General features: G+C 40.4%; 1 protein-coding gene across 3 annotated transcripts in view; it reads right to left on the bottom strand.

Annotated features, from left to right (window-relative positions):
* Positions 1-13,083, bottom strand: part of LOC112978264 (sodium channel protein type 5 subunit alpha-like) — a 173,054-nt gene that overhangs the window by 128,186 nt on the left and 31,785 nt on the right. For all 3 annotated transcript variants that reach the window (XM_026091567.1, XM_026091569.1, XM_026091570.1), the window contains exon 7: positions 3,713-3,776. In XM_026091567.1, coding sequence (XP_025947352.1) covers positions 3,713-3,776 — 64 coding nt within the window. The remainder of the gene's footprint in view (positions 1-3,712; positions 3,777-13,083) is intronic.

Here is a 13,083-nt window from a genome sequence, read left to right as displayed (position 1 = left end):
TTAAGAGAGGCTTGCTGTTAGCACTGCTTCCAGTGTCTGACCAATCTGTGACACACGTCTCAGAGCAGAGGATTTTTCCATTAATGTAGTGCTTGTTGTGAAACACTAAGCACGTGTCACCAGCATTCACTTTGAGCCAAAGAACATCTTTGATCACAATCATTTGATTTTCTCTCTACTCCAAACATTACTTCTTGTTTCCACTGGACTCTTTGTTCCTGGCAAATACAAAGCAAATTCTACTTGTTACAGCAGTACATCAAGGGGAAAAAATGCAGTTGGATAAATAAAACAAAAATAACACAAAAGTTCTATTTGATTAAATGAAGAAAAATCAAATTTCAGGCATCCGGAAGAAAGTTTCTGAGGTATCACATGGGAAACCCCACAGACAGGTTGGCCCTTGTGCAGCCAAGAATTATGCCCTCTCCCCAACCTCCTGTCATGTCTCTGCAACGTGATTTTTAAAGTAGCTCCTCAAGGGTGCTTGAGCACACCTGAAAACATAAATAAATATTTTTTCTTCCATCTGCCAAGTAAAGTACTAGAGACACATGTTATCTTTGCTGCTGCTGAGTGACATCCATCTATTCAAATCCCTTCTGAACTAAAATCAATATTAGCTAGATCCATTACCTCCTGCTTTATTGGCAGTTTGGGTGCTTGTTCAGAAAACAGTCCCTTCTAGTAATGTAATAAAGCCCCCACCTTTGAGATAATTAGGTTGTCTGTGATATAGCATCCACTGATGATCATTTCCCTGCTGATTTTGGCCTGCTGTTCCAGCTCAGGTTGCAGTCTCCATCACTAAACACTCTTACATCAGACCATCTGAGTCTCATCACCTAATAATTGCCATAGTAGATTTATTTAGATTTTTTTTTTTAACTATTCTATAATAACAGCAACCAGCCAAACCTCAGAGTGTCATTAACTTGCTTTTAAAAATGCACTAAAGTGGTTTTGTCAATTACCTTGAGATTTAATATCTCGGCCACAACACAGATATCCCTCACTCTAACAACAAATCCCTCCAGGAGTGCACACATGACACCACCCTTCCCCACGTTTCCTCTGGGTCCTCAGCGTACCACAGAAGATAATAAATTCAAGTTATTCCAGAGCAGGGGCAGCAGCAAGATCCAAAAATGCTATGAACTTTCAGATGCTGCCTTGCCAGCTGTCTTCCCCTGCTCCTCTACCTGACGCATTAGCGGGTTCCTAACTTAGACACTCTCACTTGTCATTAATTGCATCGGTAATAGATAGGGGAACCACAATCTGATGTATCCACCCACTCTTAACTCACCTCCCCTGATCCTGCGGTGCAACTTGTCACAAAAGATGTCACCCATTCAGACCGCGTGTTTTACTATTGAACCCACTTGCTCTTTGGCCACGCTTTGACCATGAAAGGATATGGAAAACAAGTCCCACTTTGTTATACATCAGCTTGTAAATGATGGTCTTTCTGTCCTAACAGATACGAACACATGACTTAACTTCCCTGAGGCCTTAGAATCACCTTCTTAATTATCTTCATTTCTTTAAATAATGGGAGTGGATGACAGGCAGGGACTCGTTGCAAGGTACAGCAGATTAGAGAACACTTTCTAACCCTGAGCTAAAAAACAGTAAGGGTGTTTGTTCCTATTCTTAGGCAATTTAAAACCAATCCTTAACCTATGGTATGAAATACCTATCTAAGTCAGCAAGAAGCTGAAGAAGAAAAAGCTGATGAGCAAAGGGAAAATTGGTTCTCCTTAATGGCACAAACGCTGATGGCTTTGACACAGCTATCAAAACAAGTGCTAGGACTCTGGGCCTGGGGGTGACATTTTCCTTTTCATGGTGGTCTGGAAGTTCTTCCCTTGCTATTTTGGGCTGTGACTCTCTCACAGGCCTAGAGCTTCCACAGGAGGCTTGCTGTAAGCAGGACTTCTTGCTGACACGTTGCAATTTATTGACTTTCTAGGGAAGGAAACGAGGCTGGTTTTGCTAATATATCTTGCTGGAACCCAGTCCTTAAAATCCCTTAAATCCATACATCCTTCTGTCATTTGGACAATTCCAGAGCAATAATCCTTCAGCCATGATTCACAAACCACACATAACATAATGAGCCCTTTTGCTCATGACATTAGCAGCCTGCCACCACCACAGTTCAGGTCATCAGGGAGAACAATGTAGAATATTTCATGATGTGCAACATATTGTTGCCATGTTGAACATTTCTTGCTCAATATTACTGTCAATAGGCTAGCAAAGGCTGAAGTCCGCTGCCATAGGTAGACTGCCAAATCCTGGGATCCCCGGGAAATATCCCAGTAGGCTTGGAGTCCAGCCTGAGCCTGGATAAATGCAATGTATTACAATCAACAAAGCACTTAATTAATGAATGCTGACATTGTACCTTCCTTGGAACAAACAAAGAGGAAAGCATGGCCCTCTGCCCAAGGAGCTTACAGTCTAAATTAGACTGGCAATACAGATCAGACATGCAAGACATGCAGAGGGAAGGCTGACACTTCAGTTTATCCTTTGGTTTATGTAAATACAGATATAGACGGTGGCAGCAGAAAGCAAAGCTTCTCTCTCTGGCACCCCATGGCTTTTCTCCCAGTCCTGACCACAAGCAAGTTTATATTTTCTCTTCCCTTCATCTGTCTACTGTGTCTTTGTGCATGCATACCTGTTTTCACATTAAGTTCTTCCTGATTTAATGCCTGACTTTTTCACTCATTTACATTTAATTCTACCAACTCAAAGCATCGTCCTCCAAATGGAGATCATTTCACCTTCTTCCATAACCTGACAAAAGCCCTTGCCTCCACCCCCTTGGTTCAAACGTGCTCTCATATTTAGATCAAAAGCTCATCCATCCCACCAGACTAAGGTTTCCTTTCATCCTTCTCCTACAACTTCCGGCAGCTGAGATCTCTGCATGGATTATAACCTCYTCTGGCCCACAGGAGACCCCATCTCTCCCCACCCCAGCTCAGCTCTTCCTTCCCCTCAAGATCACAAGAACCTGCCAGATCTAATCGCACATCCAGACAATGCGCTTAGAGGCTGAGGACGGGATGCAGAAGGAGCAGTTTGTATCTACAGGCGACAAGGACATGAAGGAAGTCCTTTACGTAGAGTAAATTAGTATACTGCAGGAATTATTCTGGGTCTCTTTGCTGCCTATACTTTGAGAAAAGGAAACACACATAGTCTACCTGAACTATGCACAAATGTGTATGTACCTTGTCTCTTCAAAGGCATGTTGGTTTGGTGACTAATGAGAAGCTTGTGTTTGTTAATTTGTTCATCCTCCTTTGCCAAAAGCCAAAAATTCATCATCAATCCAGATCCCTGTAGCTTTTCTGTTTCCTTTCATCTTCAATTTCCTTTAAAATACTCTCCACTTAGCTAAAGCATTACTTAGTCTTCACTACTTTTTTAAGGAGAAAATTAAATGCATTGAACAAGAGCTGCAGTAACGCCCCTAAAGATTTTAGACCTGAGTAAGTGACACACAAACTTCTCTTCCCTGCTGTTCAGAAAATCATTTTACTATGCATAATACTGTCATTATCTTTTCTCTTATTACTACTGACACCAGTAAGTTGAAATGTCTACTTTGTGCTAGTGAGAAGTGGACAGAACTGAAAGAAAATGTGGCAAAAGAATAAAACAGAAGTGAAGATATTTTTAAAGCACTTACCCAGCATCAGTGCTATTGCCGCAAAGTAACACATCTTCTGTACCATTTTTTATGAAGTAGTTCACTGCAATGGAAATGAAGAAACTATTTTTTAACAAGTACTTTCCCAAAATGATAGCATTCACATATATTATCCACCAACCAGCATACACAATAGAAATAGTAATTGAGAGATCTGATGAATTCAATGCTTTTGCCTTGTTTTGCTAATTTTAACTTTTATGAATTGTAAAAACAAAGATATCTTTTAAAAGCTGTTTAAGTAGCTGCCTTTTGTACTCAAAAACTGACCCATTTAATAAGGTGGCAGCAGGGCTGTAGGCATGAAGGACACATCATATAGACGTGTTCCTAGCTACTGTAAATGAGAATGATGCTACTGAATTCAGTACAGCAATGCCTAGTGAAACCAATACATCAGTTTGCGGATAATTTTTAGACTCTAAATAGATGAGATATATATTAATTGCAGTTTGTGACAGAAATTCTTGACTCATAGATTAAAAAATGTAACTAACTACAAGACAAAATGTAATAATATTAAAAAGGCATTCCATTCCCCCAGTCTGAGGGGTTCTGTTCAGCATAGGAAATAGAGAGTAAAAAGCAAAAGAAACACAAAAATGTACCCTTTTAAAGACCAAACAAACAAGGAAGTATTCATAAATACAAATATTTATCTACGCAGCCATCCATAATGCCAATGGAGAGAGACAGACATTTCTCGAGGGAGACTGAGAGCAGCAAGCTAAATTTAAGTGCTCTGGATCATTCCCTGGTTGACTATCAATGAGGCTTAAGGAAATTAGCATCCCAAGGCTAATGAGAGCCTTTGTGTACATACTCCCTCTCCTATCCCCCAGCCAACAAAGTCTAAAATTCAGAGAAACAGAACAGGAGGCCAACTTCTCAAAAGAATTAGCAAAAAMAGTTTAAAAGAGAGGATCTGAAAAAAATAAATGTTCTAAGGAGCACCTCTAGAACCTGAAGGGCAGCAAAGAAGAAAGGATAAAAGCATTGATTTAGAAACATAACAAATGCAAGACAGACCAGAAGCTTACTGATAGAGGGTAGATATACYGGTGTGCTTTATTGCAGCAGGATGTGATGCCTTGTTGACATAGGACATGATGGTGGCAGCTTTACTTAGCATGTGTTTGTGAGCAGAGGGGACTCTGCAGATGATGCTCAGAAGAGGTTCTCCATTYTAGGCTAACCCTATGTTGTGAAATGTTTTAAAAATCAAGAGTGACAGTTTATCCAGGCAGGCTATGCAAAGAATGCTCAATGGCTCAAGCCATCGAACAGATATGCTGTGGCTTTCTGAGTAAGCTGTGAGCAGTGGAAAAGCCCTGCCCTGATGCATGCCAAGAGGGAATTACTGTCCATGAGCTTTGTGGTTACGAGGGCATGTGATGGTGTTCCCAAGTCATCACAGYATATTTTCTACTCAGACTGTATGCTTTTCTGTTTTATCTTACATGGGGTCTTTCTATCTAAACATCTTGACTGACAGCAACATAAAGGTATTCAATATGGTTAAAGATCTGTGAACCATCTCCACAGAGAGGAGGAGGTTGAGGAGTTACATTTGCTGTCACTCCCTAGTTCTGCTGGTGAAAGACTTCTGCTGTTCTCAGACAGATGGTGTCTTATTTGGGATATGTACAGCTAGTGATACAAACCCGTCAGCCTCTTGGATAAGAAGGAAATATGGCACAACCATGCCACAGACAATAGAGACAGACAATCAACTGCAGAGGTTTTGCACCTTGTTGAGATGGTATCACTACATGGGGTACCCTGAACTTTGCAAACATACACAACTCCCTGGGAATTGTAACCTTTCATACTTTAAATGCTAAGACCAGGAGGACCATAGAGGTACTCTAAGCTGATCTGTCCCACAGCAAGATTTTAAATTTTTATCCAGTAATTCCTGCAGAACGCCATTACTTCTGGTTTGAACTATGGCATCCTTCTAACAAGGAGCCCAAGTCTGATTTAAACCTGAATCCTTGAATTCATCACATCTCTAGCTATGATTTCTGCACCTTAAGCTTGTCTTGTCTTTTTGCTTATTTTTTTTTGTTTCAAGTCCCTGAGTGATGCCTTACAACTGTTCCTCACTATGTGTTGACCTCTTTCTTCTAGGTATGACTGCAGTCCTGCAGCATAGCACCAGTCCATTGAAGACTGAACCAACAACTCATGGTCAGCTGAACCAGGAGGTGAGCACAGAGTCAGAGTACAGAAGTAAGGAAGGAGGGGAGATGTGTGTGCAAGCAAGAAAYGATTGCGTGGGTGAGCTTTCAGATCTCAAGAATACACAGAACTCTGTCATCTGCTGCTGACTTAAACATTTACATTTCTAAAACAAGCAATATAGTGAGTGCCAAAGAGCTCTGTGAAATGCATGCTGAGGAATCAGTGCTTGGATGCTGCTGGGAGAGAATATCTATGCCATGGAGTCYGCAACTGCGTAATGAAGTCTTGCAGTGACCGTGCCAAACCTCAGTCTGAAGAAGAGCTAATTACTGATTCCCTACTGATAAACGAAGGGGGCATTACAGTATTATGCTTGAAGAGAAAAATTGCTGTATTATCAAAAATGCTCACAACAATCAATTTGTCATTCAAAGCAAGTTGGTTTGGACTTTTATCAGGCATGCAATGGAATCAGAGATCTTTAAGAAGCAGCCATGGCTCTTGCTTTTAGAACAAACTAACTTGGTACCATGTTAACTCAGCCTCAGCTTTCTACCAGTTAACTTTAACATGAACAGAGAGCATAAAACTCCTTTTTCATTTACGTTAGGAGTTGACCTCTGAAGCATAGACTGCTCAAACCAATAAATACTTTATGAAAAAAGCAATGACTTYTTCATTGTCTTGGTTTGATTTTTTTGTTTTCTTAGTTTTTTCACTTAAAAGTTTCTGCTTGTTAGTTGGGAAGAGTAGGAAACAAAACAGGAAAGGGAGAGAGTAGAGAAAACACAAAACAGAAAACCTCTGTACTAGAATTCTTTTTCAATGTTTTACGTAAAATCAAGCCAAAATAATGACGTTTTCATGCATGCATGTGTATAGACAATCTTTATACAATAGGACTTTTTTTTTCAAGTGAAAGTTTGATACTTTTCTACCTGCTTTACTACAATGTTGATGTCAAAGTTATGTTGYACAAGATGCCTTTTAGGAACTTTCCTGTAGGAATTTGTAGATTAAGATARCTACCTGATCATATTAAAATAAAATAAAAATGCTCAGAATTACACTGGCTTCATATCAGTTTCTGGTTGGTCACATATTATTTACTCCAGTGATGCCAGATAAACCTATCTATTTTTCAATAATATGAAACATTTCCTGACAGTACTCAGCAGTCAAAAATTCAACAGAAATGTATTTTCCAWTAACCAGAGGCTATCTTTTCCAAAATATATGCACATTTTTGTCAAGTCTGAGCCCTATAAAAACATACTAAGACTCCATATCCCCATAGCTCCTGTCTTAGTATTACCTTTTTCAGGCTGGTTCTGTTGCCAATAAATACCTGCACTATGCTTCTGAATGTTGCTCACATCTTCCTTGGCATTGATGTTAWCTAATATGAAAACAACTGCAGCATCAGAGTTAACACTACTCTAATGAATTCCCTTAATTGTTTTGGGGAAAAGGGTTAATAACGAGTATTAGTCATCACACTTGTTATACATTACATTATACCTACATTATTATTTGGCAGAGTGACTGCTGCTGTTTATTGTTTTCTTTAGATGTGATACGGAGCCCAGACAGCAAAACATGATGACTGTGGGAAAGTCTGCTCTTCCCCTTCACCAGCAAAGGGACCTAATACTAAACACAGCCCAAGAAATAACAGCCACTAATCCAGCTCTCAGTTACATTTACTTTAACCTAGAGTGATTSAGCTGGATAATGTTTTGTTGGCTTGGCACTGGCATAACCGAGACTGAGAATTTCAAGAATTTCAATGTCCCCTTAGATCCCAAGTGCTCTAGTCTGAAYGTCTAAATCCTCCCCACCCCTCCTCCCCCATAACTCTAATCTCTCCCACATCCTCGGAGCTCCTGGATTCCCAGGGACAACAAGAAGCTTGATAGCAGCCCTAATATAACCATGCCCATTAGTGGTACCTTAAAGCTTACACTTGCAACAGTGTTAGGAAGATGAGCATACATCAGCGCATTTCTTTTCATGCAACACCATGAGTTGCTTTATTCTACACTTTTTCCAAAGTATCAATATCTTTCAAGTTTCCACACTGTTCCTTTCCACACCTACACAGTATGCAAAGCACAGGATGAGGTAACTAGTCAAGTTCTAATAGAGTCGTCTGAGCAAATATTCAAATGGCTCCACCTGCCAAGCTTAAAAAAYAAAAACAAACAGACTTCCTGTAAACTTCCTGAAAAATAGATAATTTATTGCAATTAAAAATGTGTTCCAGGTTATACTTTCCACACACACATTACACCACTGAACAGAAAGGCACTTGTGTACATACAGCTGCAGGGTAGAAAGTCCTCCTCATTTCTATCCAAAGGAAAGTTATATATTTCCCAGTTCAGAAGAATGAAAATAGTTAGTGTCTAACGCATAGTTCCTGGGTCCAGCTTCTGTTCCTCCTTMTAAGACCCAGATCAAATAATATTTTGATTCATCTTGCAACCTATTCAATTCATTCTGATTTGAAAAAAATATATATTAGCACACTTGCATAATGAGCAGCATTCACATATCATTAGTCACTGCCCAGAGCAGAGTCCTCTGGCTGACTTTCTAACAAAAACTTCAGAGAGGTGTCTGTTATCTCGGACTATTTATTCCAGCCACACGGGTGCATGCTGGTTGGGAGACCTTCTCTCTGCACTACTGCTGGCACAGAGCACTGACAGCCACGAAATGTCCATATTCCAAATTTAAAATGCAATTCAGAAAGCCCCATCCTCTTACAGTTGCAATACGTGGCACAGAAACAAAATAGATAACACCCCCTCCTCGCCCTTTCGCCCACCGGCACAAACACACTGTACCTCCTGGTAATACATAATTAAAACGAATCCTTACTGCACTTGCTGTGTGCACACTGTGTCACACGCAGTGAAATCTCTAATAAACGAAATTGAGTTTGAAGATGAAAAACATGCCTCTAACAAAAGCGATGGAACATGCTGTATTAAGGGTATTATTAGGAAAGAATGCTCGGGAATAAATGGCACTGCCAGTCAGTTCTTTCCTGCTAAAAGGGGTTGGAAATAATTATAATAATCAGTTATTTTCCTGTTGCTCACCTTCTGACAGGAGATGTGCCTCTCCTCTCCCCTGGCATTTGCTGCTGTCCTCCCTTCTGCCTCGTGCTGCTGGCTCTGGGGCACCCTGCTCTTCCCTACAGCTTCTCATCCAGGTGTCTCCTTCCCTCACGCTCCTCTGGGCACCTCCTTCCATCCCATCCCCTGCCATTTGACCCCTGTGACCGGCGCTAATAACATCTCCCAAACTTCACACAAGAAAGGAACACAAGGAATTAATCGTGAGGACACGAGGCAGATGGCAGAGTCCAAGTGGCCGACTTCTGAAGGTCTCATACACAACACGGGCTACCTTCATGGTAGCTATAGAGCCCTGAATTCGGGAACTCCTCTGTGCAACAGCCAGTCTGCATGAGCTATAGAGGTGCTGGAGAAGGTCCTAGGAAAACACACAACAAGCTTCTGGTGGGAACTGGTCTCCTTCTGCCCGAGTGCTGCTGGTAGGCTCCTGTCAGGGTAGACTGCTGCTCCCCATGCTCAACACAAGCCAAGGATGTAATTTCCATACATTCATAGAAAAGAATTTGTCTCATTTTGATAACATAGGTTTTCCCTTCTTCTAGAAAAAGCCAGTAAAAAATATCAAATCATACCCTCTGCTATAGATCGCTTCAGYGCACTAGTACAAAGTTAAAAGCCTCAAAGATCCTCAACATCTAGAAAATCCTGCCAGTAAGGGCCAAGGGCAGGAAATGCATGTCAGGAGCATTTGGAACTGCAGGCCAGAGGGGGAGTGGAGAATTTGGACACTCCACCAGGGCTGTCAAATTGGGTTGGGGACCACGCCGAGTCCATGAGGTCTCAAGATGCCTCCGACTGCATTACGCCACCCCGTGTCTCTATGGCAGAGAGGATGAAACAGAAGACAATAACTAGCAATAAATATGCATGCTGGCTTTTAACGATCTTCAAATAATCTCATTCCGCATCTCTGTGGCTGACCAGTCACGCAGGCCTATACTTTAAGAACTGTAAGCTGTTTAGTACATAACTAAAAGCATATCTAGTGCCACTTGTTTAGATGTATGCTTCAMATCAATAGCAGCAAAAATGCTCAAGTGTGCTCTCTGGAAGTTTTGTAGGTGGTTTTCGTTGACAGGTTTCACACAATGGAATTCARATCAAAAGCTGCTACAGGGTTGAATGCATTTATGATCACAGACAGATGCTTAAACCAACCAGAAAAGAGAAGAAAATACTCCAGCTTGTACTACGGTAAAAAGAAAACAAACAAATTGGATCAAAAACTGACTGAGAGATAGAACAGAAAGGTTAAGGATGAAAAGTCGATGTATAATATCTCAGAAGTTTAACAGAGGATTGTGTCTGCATGAGTTTATTACATTTATAAGTGCAAAGGAAAGAGAAGGTGAGCAGAGAGGTGACAAAAGTCTACTGATATTACAATATTTTCCAGGTAAATTAAGTCCAAGACCACGACTGAATGAGGAACATTAGAGAGACCTATCCCACTAAATAAAATGAGCAGTAAAATGCAGAATGGGATATTCTGTTGTAAAAATGAGAAGTAAGACAAAGAGAAGAAGAAAATCTGAACACCCATAACCTTCTCGGGTTCTAAATTTCCTTTCTCAGTTCAGGTAAGACATATGGGTGTTTTAACGGACTCTCAGACACACTTTTATTTACTGTGGGACTGTGATCGAACAAAAGTGTAATACTGAGATGCATGAGGAACTGGATGCAGGACTGTACAGGAAAAAGATGTACAAGCGTATAAATCAGTGGTTTGTCTCATCTGGAAGACAGTGCACAGCACTGCGTTCRGTAGGGTAACTGCAGGATCAGAGTGTATTGAGAAGTGGGTAACGAGAACGACTGGGAAAACTTTAATATGAAGAGCAATTRAAAAAATGGAGATATTTTATCTTAGAAAAGAGGTGACTACCAGAGTCAAAAATAGTATGCATTCTGGAAAATGAGAACAGGGAGCTTTGTGTGCTCCCGGACACAGAATGTGATAACAACTTTTTTTTGCCCTCAGAAAATGAAAAAAAGCAAATGCAGAACTAAAGACAAAGGAAATATTTTTTCACTGCACTTGTCATTTCAACTGCTGCAGTTACTGCCACAGGCTGTCCTTTTGGCCAGAACATTCAAAGACAGATTCGTTGCTTGTGTAGATAAGGATATCCAGAGATATAATAGTTAAGCTAATAAAAATTTAGAAAAGTATCTACTTGAAGCTGTACTACTTTCTTACGGAGAGTGTGGTGCCACTCTATGCCACAGACTCTAGATAAGGTCAGATTGAGCCTGGCAATTCCCATACTCTGTCTTCACCTCAGCAGGGTGAATTCRGTGTTGCAGAAAAGTATGAGCTTTACAATAAAGGAGAAGACAGTTCTTTATTTAATCCTTAAAACTACTGCAATAAGGAAAAGCAGWTTCTAAGCTGTTCCCTGCCAGTGGGCTGACTGTGCACCTGGCTGGGCTGTTTGGAGTTAAGAGCAGGAACTAGCTAGGTTTCCAAGGCCAATTATTGCTGAACTCAGGGCTAGCAAAAGTCCATGGAGAGGTTTCAAAGGGCACGGACCAGTGCCTTTCAAATGTCTCTTTGAACCACACAAAGCTAGTCAAGTGTTTTATTACTTCGGTGRTTTATGAACAGTTTGAAAGTGTGGAAAAATTCAGGAAATGTAGAGTTTTATTCCTCTATGGCAGATCTTTCTTCGAGTAGATTTCTCCTTCCAGAGTGAGCGTTAACTAATGCAGTGATAAGAGCTAAAGAAAAGTATCTAGAGGACATGGTCTTCTGTTTACAAACTGTTTGAAGATTAGGAACTTGCTCTTCCACCATAAGGACAAAAAATTCACACTGAACTGTAGGGAAGAGATTGTATTGGACACAACAGTACCAATTACTGTTTCCCTGATTTTTGCACTGCTTCCACTGGGCCTTTCTTTTTCTATGTAGCTTAAAATATTAAAGTACACAGGTACAGTACCACGTTAATGACACATCACAGCATTAACATTTGAGCATTTATGAAGCTATTTAGCAAAAGATCACTGCACCCTAACAAAGCCACAATATTTACAATTAGCTGTGGAGTAATATGAATAGATTCCACGCTGATAAGCACAGTCTGAAAGCCTGGAGAGGTTCTTTGTCTTAATCATTAGTTCAAATACAATCATATATAATAAAACACCTATTCCAGTCTCAACGTGATTTATTGCTTCCCTCTTTCCTCCCACCTCCATAATTACTCATCAAAAACTCACTGTCTTCTATTACCACCTCAGACAACACCTCAAACACTTCATCTCTCCCCAGACTTGCTTATCTTTATTATCTGAATTATACATCACTGCCTTCTATTTAACCCCATGGTCACACAGTTCTAGACAATCTGTTCATATAGCTCCATTTCAGTGGTCCTGAAACCAAAAATGAAGCAGTTTTTCAGACACAGTTGATAATCAGGCTCAGGAGATACATATGCACACGCACACAAATATATATATTTACATATATGCCTATTTGTTACATATATATATACACATACACAAATMTATAGTTTTATATGTATACATATCTATATATGTCTCACAACACTCATGGCCATTCATTTCAGTAGTGCACTACATCTAGGACATCAAAGAGGAGGATGTGAAATGACTCTAGGGTTATTTCAGGTTGGCTAATGATCTGGAACCACTCCTGATTTACCAGCTCAGAGCAGTCAGACTAACTTAGCTGGCATAGTGAGATTTACCTGGGCTGCCTAGTCCAACTAATAGGTAGAAAATGAAACGGCTCCTCCAGAGGCCACCTCAGAAGGTTCTTTCTCCAAATCACTTCTATTGCACTGCTGGATGTAACTGGAAGCTGCAAAGACTGGGCACCTAGGGGACCTAGGACCCCTAAGACCTAGACCTATAGTTAACACATTTATACACCTTTCTAAATACAGAAGAAACCATAGGTCTTCCAGGTCTAACTAAAGATGGCAGTGCAGATGTTACATTCAATTTTATCTGGACTTTTTTTTTTTTTTTTTTTTTTTT

This window comes from Apteryx rowi, unplaced genomic scaffold, assembly GCF_003343035.1.
Source record: "Apteryx rowi isolate R43461 unplaced genomic scaffold, aptRow1 scaffold_91, whole genome shotgun sequence".
Taxonomy (NCBI): Eukaryota; Metazoa; Chordata; class Aves; order Apterygiformes; family Apterygidae; genus Apteryx; species Apteryx rowi.
The sequence above is the reverse complement of the archived record's forward strand: the minus strand, read 5'-3'. Positions and strand labels throughout refer to the sequence as shown.